The sequence below is a fragment of the Lissotriton vulgaris genome, chromosome 2_2 (assembly GCF_964263255.1).
Source record: "Lissotriton vulgaris chromosome 2_2, aLisVul1.2, whole genome shotgun sequence".
NCBI lineage: Eukaryota > Metazoa > Chordata > Amphibia > Caudata > Salamandridae > Lissotriton > Lissotriton vulgaris.
Window position 1 is genome coordinate 187,144,053 of NC_141688.1, and position 15,330 is coordinate 187,159,382.

General features: G+C 42.1%; 1 protein-coding gene across 1 annotated transcript in view; it reads right to left on the bottom strand.

Moving 5' to 3' along the window:
* NELL1 (neural EGFL like 1) overlaps positions 1 to 15,330 on the bottom strand; it is a 3,816,074-nt gene that overhangs the window by 478,442 nt on the left and 3,322,302 nt on the right. The window contains exon 15 of the mRNA XM_086959505.1: positions 8,090 to 8,230. Coding sequence (XP_086815631.1) covers positions 8,090 to 8,230 — 141 coding nt within the window. The remainder of the gene's footprint in view (positions 1 to 8,089; positions 8,231 to 15,330) is intronic.

The window sequence follows — 15,330 nt, forward strand, 5'->3', positions numbered from 1 at the left end:
ACAGTGATATTTTGAGTTATTGGTACTTTATAAAAAATTCTTTATACTTATTTATAAATTGTAATGTTTTTCTACTTACATATTGTTTGATTGGATTAGCATTTGTACCTTTTCAGGGCTCTTTTTTGTATGTTTTCTGTTATCAAACGTTTTATAAAATATTTTTAACACAAAAAAAATATTTCCTATTTTCACAAATTCACGTTGTATTTGTATTTATATTTATGTTGTGTTTTGATTATTTACTGAATTGGCATTTTTAAATGCTTTATACACCTGTCTTTGAAGTAAAGCCTACCTGCACACTGCCAAGCTACTAAGGGTAGAGCGTGAGAATAATTTACTGAGATCTAAGCCCTATATTGTGTTAGTGGCCTTATTACCAATGGTAGATATATATTTATCACTACTAATAATGCACTTTCCAAAAGAAATAAACTGCTTTAAAAAAAAGTTTCCTATTTGGGAATGCAAATGCTGAGATGATGATCCGCTGTCCTTTGCAGGCCTCTGTGACTGCATTTTCAAGCAATGACTACAGGTCACAAACTGCAGAGTGTCTAATATTCATTAGGCAACTGATCCTCTGAAAATGTACAAATTACAATGTGATCTATTGGTACATAAGTCTCTTCCAAACTGCATTCTGATCACGTGCAAATTATACAACCCTGCATAACAAATGAGCTTTGTATATGAGACCCTTAGTTCCCTTAGTTCCCTGGAGATATAATTATTTTTGCCTGCTTACTGATCCCAAAAGTGTGCCCTGCTGCCTTTGGAGAAAAGCACAACCCATATTCCCCAAGGATAGATTTGTCATCCGGAGATGACATTCTTCCTGGCGCAGCCCTCTGACACCAGAGCATTATTTGACAAAGTGACATATTTCCTTTTTACTACCCGAACATTCTTTTGCAAATAAATAAAATCTTGCTGCTTGAAATGATCTACCGCAGCAGTCAAATTCTATCACACCACGAGGAGCTATCTTCAAGCAGCTTTACTGCCTCTGCACTGGCTTTTTAAAACCGCTCCCACTGATAATAAAAGCCAGTGCCTCTAAAAGATATTACAGCCCATCATTGTAAAGTGACACTTCCTCGCACATATCTCAACTTTCGTCAAAGGCTGCGCACTTGATACAACTGGAGCAGGCTGCAGTCACTTCTTTTGCTTGTGATATTTCGTTTTATTATGCTACCTTGATTTTCAAATGCTACCTAATTAATGCATTGTTCAGAACGTGTTTTAACATTTATTTCCTACTGGAGGAATATCAAATATGGTCATAATGAGTTTATTGTATTTCTTTTAGCGTTGCAGCAATCTTACTGAACAAATAGTGTTTACTCAATGTTTTGCAAAGCCAAAAAAAGTGTTGAATACAATTTTTTTTTCTTAATTATAATGACACGTCTATTTTCCTCATTTTATTATTTTAGAATTTGGTAATGGAACCCCGAAAGCCATCTGTTAACCGAATGAGAACGTAAATAAATAATCTGGCATTTGAATAAATGGCACGTGGCATGACGGTTCAATCGAGATAGTGCAAAGCCAATAATTGTCAGCACACTCGCACGATGTTGTTCATGAATTATTAAAGAACAAGTATTGGATTGCCCTATAATGCTGTAGCACTGTTGATAACAGATTAATATCGAAACTAAAAAAACATAACAGAACCAACATCAATGAGCCGACACAGTCACTCAAACATGTCATTTGGAAGCAGATCGAACTGAGAGACTTAGAAATGCTTAGTCTAAGCATCTAAAAGGGGAATATAGGACCAGAATATTGTTGTGACAATTACACATTGAATATTGTTAAAATTTCATAGCATCAATAATAGAAATGTACACAAAATTGGATGACATTTTGGTAAACAATATTTAGGAAACAGCATTTATGTCAGACTATATATCTTTTTTTTAAAGTTCAAGTGAAGGTTTATTGAATACTTAAAATTGTTGTGAAAACAATACTTCTTACAAACAGTTATTTATCAATGCATAAAGGCATGAAAGAATACTTTTAATATACAAAAAACCATCAAGGCAATAAAAGTGTAACGTAGAAGGTGATATGAAAACATTCATAGGTCCATAAATATTGCAAATAGCAGTACATGTCCATAATACATCATTAAAGGAGTGCAATAGGGATAAGCAAAATATTATATCTTTATTTATTATTGTGACTTACAAACAAAGGTGTATATCCTACTTCATGTCTTTTTAAACAAAAAGAGAGGTAGGGAGAGTAAACTGACACTCTTAATCCCCGGTATTAATTAATAAACAAGTAAAGAGTGTCTAATGGTTACACTAAACCACATATAGGGAGCAAAAGAAGGGAACTGCCTGACTTAGGACGTTAAAGAAAGCCTTCACTCACCACCTGGTGATGACATGCTTCATCATCGGGCTCCACCAAAGAGACCGAGTGTCTCTTTGGTGTGCTGCAACGCCAGATCTACTGCGGAGCAGGTTAGTGAGATTTAGGACGTGTTTGTGCAAACTAAACTAATGAGTGGTGAAGGTAATACAAATGTCTGCAGTGTATCAAAAAACTTTATTCTATGATCGCTAAAGACATTACTTAAAATGTATGTGTATGGAAGCAGTCCACAATTAGTTGAGTGGTAGATTCCTAAATATCAGTCGACATGTTTCTTGCCATGAAACGGTGTGACTTTACCAGGCAATTCATCAGGACTAAAAGTGTGTAATAAACCCTGGCGGTATGGACACGCTAAGGCCCACCCTTACCTAGGGACGTGAGAGTGAAAAAGAAGACAGTGAAAAAAGTGCAAAAAATATTAGGACGAATGAATAGTCTCCCTAATCACTCCTGGTTTAGGAGGCTTCAACTTTACGGTTTCTGCACCTGCAAGTAAAAGAGACAGACATACATGTAGAACAGGACATACATTTAGTGTTTGTTCTGATGGTAACCGTAAATCTATGGTGCTCCAAATGTGGTTCAGAGACGGTGGTGGTGAGCAGTAACAATATCGTTATCACCACCTTAGCCCCTGGGTTTATAACTGTTATTCAGAGGGAAGTGCTACGTGCTATGCGTGGTACGAGCTAGGTGTGTAGGTTGATTAAAACGGAAGCTCAAGTTCCGAATGCGATCAAATTAATAGTGCAGATCGATCACATAAATAAATAAATTAAAATGTCTCACTTTGTTGGTGTTAAGGAAGAACACCATGGGTCACAGGAGGGGGGTGGGAACGTAATTGGCACACCCTGCGCGTTTGTCAGAAAAAGGGTAAAGAAACATTGAGTGAGTTGTTGGTATTCAAATCGGTACATAGCTTAGTAATGAGCCGATCGTTGATTTCTGAGTACTACTCACGCCCTCGACGCTCAGCACCCTCAGTGTACCTGCATCACCCTCTACTGGCCCCCGAAGATGTCGAACCGGGGCCAGGACGCCGTATATGTTTGAATAACAGTGAGACAGGGATCGTTTCCGGGGTGGGCGCGGTCAGAGGAGGGGCCAGAGGTCGCGCCACTGGGTGAGAGAATCACCGTCTAATGACGGTATAGTCACATGATGCGTATCTCGTTGCTCAGCAACCGGGAGCGTCTGGATGGATTACCCGCTCGCGGTTTGTGAGAGACGCTCTGGCTAGGGACACAGATTATTGCCGGTTGAGAAAAGAGCTTGGGCGTGATGGTTGTGACGTGCCCTGGCTCATAAAAGGACCGCTATTATGATTAAATTTAAAATTAAGGAAAGAAAGAGGGCCCCATTGTGACACCAAAGGGGTTTCTGATTATGAGTTACTGGCTCGATGGAAAAGACGTATTTAGACAAAGAGTGTGGCCCTTAAACAAGAAAATATTGTGACATGTTTAATGATTAGCTGTGTAATGTACACGGTTTTCGAATGTATTAAACCAATAGCATGGCTATGGGGGGGAGGAGTAGCATGACCAGCAAGTACTAATTTAGGTGATCAGTTGTTATGTGGTTTAGTGTAACCATTAGACACTCTTTACTTATCCTACTTCATGTTCATCATTAATCACACCTTAATTATATTTTGTCTCTCCAGTGGAGACTATAGGTATGCATTCCACATCTTCTCATAGCAGAGATAATATGGAATTTTATAAAGCTACAGCTACCCTTAAATGAGTTCACACAGTGGCATAGCTAGACCTACAGCCACCCGGGGTGGACCCTAAGTCATTGGCATAGCTTGACCTATAACCTCCTGTGGCGGCTCCTGCATTTGCCCCCCACTCTCCCTTGCTTTGCCACTGCACAGTTTGCTGCACAGGGCAAGCATGAGCGGGGTGGGGGTTTGGAGTGAGGGCTAACAGACGACTTGTTTGGGGGGTCCGGCAGCATGCGGATGGCTTGTTCTTGGGGGCCGGAGGATGTTGGTAGTTTGCAGACACAACTTGCTCAACTCTGTCGCCCCCTAAAATAGGGCAGCCCAGGGGGGACCACCCCTTCCCCCATGGACTCTCCTAGCTACTACAAGCCGAAAACAAATAACCTTTGGTTGAGTTAGTGTAAAGCCTAGTTTTGAGACACTTCCAAAATGCCAGATGGTCTTTGATAACTCTCAAAACATGGGATAGTGAGCTCCTGGTCTTGATGTTTAGATGAGAGTAGGAAAATCCTCCATTGCTGGTTTGGGCTAGTTTAGAGAAAGATGTAAAATTACCAGGGATGGATCACTGATTGCAGGAGGCCATTCATTTGTTGGACCGAGATATACAGAAGGAGAGGGCCATTTTTACAAAGAGAACTGATTTAACAGTGATTACATAAATGTAATAGCGTCAATAACAATGTGGTGTCTTTGACTGCACTGTGGTATCCTGCTTCACAATTCATAGATCTCTTTTTTAAAGTTTTGATATAAAGATGATTCTCTGTCCAGTAATTGTTTTTATTAGAAAACCATTTGGGCTGCCTTAATCTAGCATACAAACTTTGGTAAGATAGGTAATAGTTTGTGAGAAAAAACAAAGGTACCACTGACAAAGCCTATAAAGTTATATCCAGAGCTGCTGAGTTAAGTGCTAAGCAACAAATGACACTGTAGACCTTGAGTTCACACGGGCAAGCAGACTGACTTCCAATTTTCCAGAGGAAGAAAATACTCAATCCTGACCGACAGTATGTACTATAATTCACCATCTTAAACATATTATATATTCTTCATGCACATTAGAAAGCCATAATTTATGCACCGCACTCTGTCCATGAGTGCCTGCCCTTCGTCCCCCACTGTTGGACATGTTCCACCACGTCCAATGAGAAGGAAGCAGTTACAAACCATGCCTTGGAGCTAACCCAAGCTTGTCTATTTCGAGCGATGGCTGAAATGGACACCAGGTCCACATAGAAGCAGAGCAACACACAAAGATGGTTGGCACCGCCTTGGAATGCATAGCAGGAATTCATTTTAATTATGTGTTTCAAAGGAGTGCCAGCCATCTTATATGAGGATCTCGATCTCTAGAATACAGAGCAGATATGGAGAGGGGAGAGGATGTGGCATTAGGGCTAGAGCACAGACCGAGAAGTTGGGGAACTAGGTTTGAGTCTTGGCAGGAGGCTCAACATCCTGTGATTCTTGGCATCTCTCTGTGCATGTGAACGTATTCATCTTCTTTTTAAAACTTTTATTTCCAAATTCATTCAGGTTTTCAACAATTGAAATACACAAAGATGATAATGCAGCAAGATTACAGTTGGCAGATATTGTTCACTTGGTGGTGTGCGTTGTGTGCTATCGCCAGACCGGTGGTCACAGTATACACACTCAGTGCTCGCAGGAACAGGAAAAAAGAACAAAAAAACGCCTACCTCCTCACATATACCTGTCCCCGCTATGCAGGGCATAGATTTGTGATTAATTTTGGGGGAGGGCCGATGGACACTCTGACAACCACAGATCCTATTTAGCGAACACACAGAGGCACCTCCGTCAAAACCAGTGCAATCAAACCAAATGCTCACTGTTGTGTGACACCTGCAAGTCTAGTGTCTCCGCCTTAGTGATCAGCCGGTTGGATTATGGGAACGCTTTGCTGGCAGAAGTAGGTGATACACAGCTAGAAAAGCTCCAAGTAATCCAAAATACTGTCAATCGGATGGTCTTGAACCGCCCCCCTGGCACACCATTGCTTCCTTTATTGAAGGAACTCCATTGGCTGCCAGTTAAAAAGAGATCTTTCTTTAAGACGTGCTGTTTAGTTTTTAAAGCTCTGATGGACACCGGCCCAAAGTATCTATAAAATAAACTCTGTAGACAGACTTCACACTGTAATTTAAGATCTAACAGTAAGGCCCTGTTATCCATCCCTCGGAATAAACGGAACCGCCTGGGAGGTAAAGCCTTTTCATATGTAGGTCCTAAATACTGGATCTCCCTGCCAGAAGGGCTTCGCAAGGCCCCTTCCTACCTGACCTTCAGGAAACAGCTGAAGGCTTTCTTATACTGATATTTTCTCTTGGCCTTTTGTTATTCTCGGTAATTGGACTAGGTTAGCGCGGAGATGCCCCTGGGTGATTCATGTGCTTTACAAAACACCAATAACATAACATAACATAACATAACATAACATGCACGAGGTGTACATGCAGGGGTGGTGTGTGCAACAAACATGAGGAGTCAATTCATAATCATAAACGTATTTCTGGGTATGGGAAGTAATATTACAATACTCTTTTATGTACACTTAACTGCCTTTGTAAATCAGCCCCAAAATGTAGAATTCACTATTAGTAAAGGGCAAACAGAGCTCCTTCCTTCCTATTTTTATCTGCATAAATTGTATATAAATCGTATAAATATTTTCATTCTATGCTCATTTAAGATACTTTAGGGCTGGTTCACAATATATAAGAGTACGTAAAATATTTCTACAAGAATACTCTTTGATGTATTAGTATATACTTTTTTAGTCAACCCCATTATGGGTATGAGAGTTTGTCTCTCTATAAACGTGTAACTTTGTGGGGACTGGCTTATACATTACTTGCGCTTGTCAGTAATTGCTTCATATGACATCAAACATTGCAAAAAACGTTCATGTCAATTTTTTCATTTCAATTGTTAAGTATAAGTAAGTGTGGCTCAATGGTTAGAACGGCAGACGCTGATGCAGAGGTCTAGCCTGGGACTAGGGTTCAATTCCCCGCCTCAGCGGGTCTTGGGCACAAAAATTCTACGGACCTGATAATTCTCGCCTCGGTGCCTATTCCAATCAGGGAGGCCCACCCTGGGCAATAGCTTGCTTAATCTCCACAACGGCCCCCACAACGCTAAGGATGCCTGGCCTCCACCTTGGGGGTGCCCAAGAGTGGACGCCTCACAGGGAAAGCCAGGATGGGTTCCATAGTGGTATTTGTACAAGCGCCTTGAGACCCTTGCGGGTGAGTAGTGCGCTATACAAGTATCAATTTACATTACATTACATTTATACTTTGAACAGTCTAATATGTAGAGCAAATATTGATGTCAACAACTATTCCTGAATATTATGGAAGAAGCAGTACATTAGCAACAGCAGCATTTTTTTTTTTTAAGTAACAAACCTGGTGAAATGTGCATGGGGAAAGAGGACCCAGGATGGTATAAATCCGCGCACAAACCCCTATTCCTGTTCCATTTACTCTGAAGGCTCAAGTAATCCTCAACTTTGGAACTGTCATAATTTATAGCTCTGAACGGAGGAAAAGGTGAGGTGTAAAGTCCATTCTGATCTACAGAACTCACATGGAGAGGTAACACTGGACCGGGAACATAAGGCACCCCATTACTGCCTCGTAAATCTTCTGTGCCACAAATCAATGTACTGTTTCCTGTCAAAACATCTGCTGGAGAGTGCACTGATATTTCACTTGCAGTCTCCGGAAGAGAAGACCAGTGAGTTTAGCAGATGGCAAATTCATCCCTTAATTTGGCACTAAATGCAGTTAAAGGAAAGAGGGTATGGTCTTAAAAGGGTGGACAGTTGTAGTGAGTGTCTCTCTGTGCTTTTGTGTATGAGAATTAATATGAATCAGGAAGAGTGGCAGTAACATGCTGAAACCTTCTTACCAACACACGAATCTCCGGAAAGTGAGTATGTCCCGTTGTCATGGAAACCGCTTCTGCACTCACAGTGGTACCACCCTGGGAGGTTGACGCAGCGCGAATGGTTGTGACACTCAATGATTCCTTCCGAGCACTCGTCGATATCTGCCTCGGAGAAAAAACACAAAAAAACACAGGAAATTAATTTCTTTTGAAACTTCTAGGTATAAACACTGCTGCCGCCCTGCCCTACAGCCAAACATGGGTGCGTGCTCCACTCCAGATTACTAGAAACAGGAAGGCTGGGTTGGGGAGCAAACTATGCTTTGTTCGCCCTTAACAAAATGCTACCATTTAAAACATACAGACCGAGTGATGCCTGTAATAATGTCAGTGGGGCCGCTGTTAAGCCAACACTCCTTGACTGGGATGTGGGAACAAGGGTTATTGTTTGGCTTCTCATGAAAATTGATATGGAAGGCAAGGATAACATACTCTGCGGTATATTTATAAAAGAGTTGTGTCACCCTTGGCCACACATGGGGCCTCATTTATGAAAAGTGATGCATCGCTGTGTGAAAACAGTGATGCATCACTTTTCACTGCGCTCTCCCTGCGACAATACCGAGGCGTCATATTTACAGTATGACGCATCATGTCGCAAGGAGTTACACATACGTCACTATTTCTGACGTATCTGTAGGCGCAAAAGTGACGCATTGCTGGAGTGTGTCACAAAAGTGACGCAACACCAGAAATGTGTCCTTTCACATGGGGAAAGCCCCATGTGAAAGGGCCTGCTTCAGTCTTACGCCTGCTGTGAGACAGGCGTAAGAAATTGACGCATTTGTGTCCTAGAAGTGACGCAGTGAAATCTTATAGATTTCACTGCGTCACTTCCATGACCCTTTCTTGCGTCAAAACGCCCCCCTTGCATACATTATACCTGGCGCACGTATAATGTGGCGCAGGGGTTTACAAAGTGACGCATCTACCTAGATGCGTCACTTTGTAAAGATGGTGCAACAAGGCGCATTTTTTACGCCACTGGTGCGTCACAAAAAGTGACGCACTGGCGGCGTAAACATGACGCACGGCCTCATAAATGAGGCCGTTGATGCTCAAGAGCAACGCAACTCTTAAGTTAGATTAGTTAAGCCATGCGAGGGCATGGCTTGATAAATCCAGAGTTGCGCAACGCAGCACAAATCGCTGCCTTGCATGACTCTGCCTCGTGGAAGCCTTCAATGGATGGAGTGTTGGCATTCTGCAGCGCACACAGAAAGAGGAAAACGCAGCAGGATTGTTTTTACGCGGAAAAGTGTCACTTCCTGTACAAAAACAATACTGCTAACAACGCAGGCACCCTTGGACCAGGTTGCAGGGTGCCAGTCCTGACGTTAGGCAGCACATTGTGCACCAGGGTGGGGAAAAGACAAGAATGCGCCCTATAATCTTCTATGCGGCGCACCGTATAATGTTAAGTGCAGCGCATTCCCGCCCTCTGCCTATCATGCAGCGCAGTGCATAAGATGACGTGCTGCACGATCTTTTAATAAAAATGCCCCTCTGTAATTACAGCCAATTCATGTAAAAATAGCCATTGAGCCATCTTAATTTCTTGCCATTATGCGTGCGGGAAAAAATATAAACTAAATATTATGCTTGGCCTTGGCAGGCCCTACAGGACAGCATAAGTGCAGTGAACCGCCGCTGCACTTGCATTCATAGGCCCGATGCAGGTAAGCACAGCCATGCGAGCATAACAGCATGTGACAGACAGAGAAAAACAATCTCTCGCCTTGTTTTTAGTTAAATATTAAAGTAGAAGAAGGAATAATGGGTGGGGGCTGGAGAAATGCCTGACCCCCCCCCGCGGAGCAGCAGCGCGGGTGCCTGCCTGATGGTATCAGCGCTCTTAATCGCTGTAACAGCCTCGCTGGTTATTAATGGCACCTGACTACCGCCGACCTGCGAGCTTTGAGGGAGTGATTTTGAGGGGCACAATTAAAAATTAGCAAATTAATTTTTTGCGTTAACCGTACCTTAATTAAGCAGCCATTATGTAGGAGTCATTATGTTCAGGCTGCTCATAAAAATGGATGAGCCGCGGTTTAATCAGAGCCGCCATATCTATTTTTAACTACGCCCGTCTCCTGCCTCACGTCAGGGGGGCTGCCAATTATACTTAAACATTTCTAGGCAAAGGAAAGATGTTTTTCTCTGCAGACAATGGTTACCCGCGAGGGCACACCATATAAGGGCATCGCATAGCTCCCGAGGCAGCGCTTAATCACAGGTACACTAAAGATTCAGAATACTGGATGTGAACAAATGCACGGAAGAACATCCCAGAGGGGTCTCCAAATATTTAGCTAAATAGAGCAGTTGCAATACTGCAGCTTGAAAACTCAAGATAGAAAATTAGCCCCAAAAAATGATAATAATAATACAGGAAACCGTGTTTTGCCGGAAATCAGTTTTGCAAAGTATGCTGGTGATACTGGGGAATATCGACCAGGTCGAAAATGTGGAAATTTGTTCCCACAAAAAAGCATGGGATTCGTAAATCACATGTAGAAATAAATATGGTGGTTACTGTTTGTACAAGTTATTCCCCTAAACACAGAGGTGCATATATAATTATATAAAATCCTTTGCCACAGAATTAATGAGGACTGTAGTGCGTATCGCATCATTGTGTTGTCGGCCGAAGTCTCGTATTGCAAGTATAGTAAAAAAAGACGCTTATGACTTGAAAGAGTACAATATATACAGACTTATATGGCAGATTACCAACCAATTATATATTCTATTAGTCTGTAGTCATTGAATTTCTCGTATTCACACACACACACACACACACACTCTGCAGTTATTCCAAACCAAATTCTTGAAACGTCTGTAGAAAGGAGCGTCCAATGCAACATTGCTCCTCCCTTCTTCACCGTTAACCCCGGATTGTTGCTTAGGCCAGAGTTTGTGGGGCCCCTGGATGATGGGAAACCATCCAACAGCATTGTGGAAACTTTCGAGTTTCACTTCTACTGTTCCTTTTCAGTGTTTGTGATCATCTACGTTTGCAAACAGCATTACATTTACAAGCAAGGGTACAATGGTTAGCTGCTTCATTGAGAATGTATTTGTAAATCAACTCTGGGAACATTATCTGTCCGCCAAATGTGTAATACTGCATTTATTATGCATCTATTAGCTGAGGTCTCATCAGGTTCAGATCCACTCCGAACCTTTAAAAGAACTGAGGGCATATTACCAACAACGATATTTATCGCTAAATGGGCTGAGCAAGTTTTTTTTTATTGCCAAGCATCACCGGATATTATCGCAGAGATAACGTGCTATTACCGACGTTTATCTCTAAAGCGATAAAATATTCGGCGATAGCAGAGAAATGCGTGAATATCGCTGAGAATACAGCAATATTCACTCATTAACGCCAATAGGGTCTTAGCCATAATATCCACTTCCCATTGGATATAATGGCTAAGAACTGGTCTGAGCAGGCGTTAGCTTTTGGAGATATTTGCGCTCAGCGCGAATATTTCCGTCGCTACGCCTGCGTTGATAATAGGCAATAGCGATGTTAGCGACTGTTTTTAGTCGCTAACAGGTTGGGTACGCTCACTTTGCATGTCATTACCGATAAATATCGCTGACATGCAAAGCGGGCCCCAAACCGCTCGCTATCACTTAAAAGCTGTCACTAACTGATGTTAGCGACAGCTTACTAATAAGGCGATGAAATTATCGTCGTTAGCATTTCGCCAGCCTCAATAATATGCCCCTGAACTCTACGTTCTAGAATTATTTGTGAACATTATGAGTCAGGAATGCTTAAATAACCCCACTACCTTTCTGTGGTTGCCTGATTTCCTCGAAAGCCTGATTGACAGCGACCTTTCTCTCATATACAGGAGCACCTGTAATTACCCTCTGCGGGGAACCAGGCCTCACAAAGGCAAATGGTGGTCCTGATAAATGTGGAACTACAAAGCCCGCATTATCTCAAACAATAGCTGCCCACAGTGCCAACGGAGAGTAGCTGCTGAGCAGCAGAAACTCGAGAGGGTAACAGCCCAGAAAAGGTTTAAGGACAGAGCTGTGGTGTTGCAAACAAATTGTGGGCTTCACTTTAGAAAGAGTAATTGAAACCCTTATGGACTGAAACACAAAATGCTGTTTGACATTAAGTGGCACACTTTCACTGTTACGTTTAGAGAGACAGTGAATGTGGTATAAACTGCAACAGAACACAAGTATGTAAGGCACATTCCAGTAAGTGGATATTGGTGATAGAAGTTGGTACATTGCTGCTATTCACAGATTACCATTTTCAGTGCACTGACAGCAGTAAAGGGATTTAGACTATCTTTAGGTGGTCCACATATTTTTAATGGGAAGAACCCTGCTTCTGTTCAATCAGGCAAGTGATTAGTGAAGCAGTTTAGTTGGAAAGAAAAGGAAATGTTCTGGTGGCAGTTTAGGTGGAAGTTGTTAAACAGAAGATCCCATAAGAAAAACAGTGAATCATGTAAAATGTATTGGTTCATATGTCTTTGATAACCACATTTCGATGAACTTCCTGTTAGACCTCTCATCCTTAGGGTGGTCTTTCCCTAGACATTTTTCCTTTTACATCCTGTTTTTGCTGATTATTTTTGTTGGCTTTAGGACTCGGAGCATTTTACCTCTGGTAACCAGTTCTAAAGTGCATGTGTTTCTCCCCTAAAGATGATAACATCGGTGTATACCTGATTGGCATATTTCTGTACTGACAAGTTCCTTGTAAAGTGGTATATTTATTATATATCCAAGGTCTGTACTTCAAATGCTACTAGTAGGTTGCAGCACTGATTGTGCCTCCTACAGAAGTAGCCTTTCAAAACTGTCTCAAGCCTGCCACTGCAGCGTCTGTTTGTGCAGCTTACAGTCACTTTGACTTCCAATTTCATACTAATTGCCAAGCCATTAATCCTATTTTTATTGCCTGTAAGTCATCCCCAAGGTAAGTACTAAGTAACCCTAACGACAGGGTGCTTTGTAAGTCAAAAGTAAGACATGTATCTTTATGGTTTGCATGTCCTGATAGTGACAAACAGCCTATTTAATTTTTCCCAACTATGAGACCTACTCCTCTTTCAGGGTAGCATTGGGAATTTCTCAATACAATTTTATGTCTTAACTCCTGATCAGAGAGGAATAGCTTTTCATGTTTTAAGTGTTGGGATTAGTGATGATACATCCTCCTAACTGGTTCAGTTGGATTTAACCTTCCTGTTTTAGAAATGTAATTTTGAGAAAGTGGACATTACTACTCTCTAACTGCTCTGTGTGCATGACAGCCTGTCTCCAAAACACGTCTGGGCTGTGTGACAGCTACACTTTCTGCATTCCCTCTAGACAGCTACAACAAAGGAAGGATAGGTGCGTCTGAGTTTTCATCTACATACATTTGTATTGTGATAGCCTTGCCTGGTTAGGATCTAAGGGAGGGGCCAACACTTCACTTGAATAGGTAGTGGCCTGTCCCCACACAAAGGACTGATTACCACCCACAGATAGCCTTGTAGATAGGACTGGGTTGAAAGGGATACTTGTGCACTTCAGAGAGCTGCTTTGCAGTCTCTCTCCAGATTAAAGGCACTTTTGGGTAGAAGTACTGTGTCTCTGACCCCCTAAAATAACACACTAATTGACTTGTAACTGAAGATATACCATAAGAACGGCTTTGCTGATTATAGGACTCAAATGGATTACTGATCTGAAAGGCCTGCTTTTCTGTTTGTTGCCTTGCTGCCTGCTGTTCTCTGACCCTGCTGGAGGAGAGCTGTACTCTGCCTTCACTCCAAAGTGACCTCCTAGGGCTTGTTGGCTTGCCCCCTGTTCTTGCAGTCTCAGGGCCTTCAAAGACTTCATTCAACTCTGCCGTAGCTACTGGACCTAAGGTTCCAATCCAGCCCTGGGCCTCAGAAGTGAGTTCTGCAGTTGTTTCTGCTTCAAAATCTACACAGTGACGACTCTGTGACGATCGGTAGTAACGCATTGGTGTTCGACACAGGACCCGATCAACAACATGGCCTCAATTGATTAAGTTGCTCGAATTTGAGGGACAATGCTGTTCAACCTCTAAGCAGCGCCTGCATCATAAAATGGGTACAACACCGAAGCTTTCATCGACTGCACGGGTCGATGCTGATGCGTTGTCTACATTAACGGAATCGGCAACAACGCGCCCCCCCCCCCTCGACTCCTCACATCGAGTCTTCAACGTTGATGCTTGCCTCATCTAATGTACTTTTTCAGTGGGACCTGTCTGAGTCCTGTAGCTGTACTTACCCTGGTCTACCCTGACCGCAAGTAACCTTTTTAGAACTACTTGCTTCTAAGCGCTTGACTGAATTTAATATTTTAAACTTCAATATTTCAACTTCCATACATTGGACTTTTGTCAGCTTTGGTCTTGTGTTGTTCAAAATATAATAATCTATTTACTAAACCTGTGTGGAATCTTTTTGTGGTATATTCATTGAGTTACTGTGTGAGTGTGTTGCACAAATACTTTAGAAAATGCCTCTTTAGATAAGCTATGTGCCAAGAAACCAGAGGGTGAATACAGGTTCTATTTTAGTGTGTATCTAGCTTACCCTGACTAGAGTGGTGGATCCTTCCTGACCTGGGTACAAACCTCAGCCAACCAGGAATTCCATTTCTAGCACTACCACCTTTCGATGTAACTTAAGTATGTTTGGTGATCTTTGGTCTCTAAATTCCAGCCTACATATTTCCAACACAGTGCATTCAGTGACATGAAAATTCCTGCTAATGCTTTTGTACTCAAATTTCCAACCCTTCAGCTCTGATTTCCTTGTAGTATATTTCACCCTACACACTCAGAGCCTAAATCACAAAGGGCCTCTTCACTAACAGTGGAAGTCCTGTAGACATGGGGGAGTCTCAGCACTTGGGTCAGAATCTCTGCAATAGGAATTTTCATTGGGGAATTCTGCATTCAGTGCAGAGACTCCTCCATGACTGCGGGGCCTCTGCCACGAGTGCAGAGGGCCTTTGTGAACCAGGTCCTAAGTGCTAACTGATTAATGATTGCCACTATTCAAGTAAATAATGACTTGAGTGATCAGAATTAGGTATCTAGCTAAAATAAGTGAGGAAAAAAGGGTTTGATATATTTTTCTTGATCAACTTAGATAGCAGCCGTGGCCGGTAGTGGTAGTACCGGCCAGGCG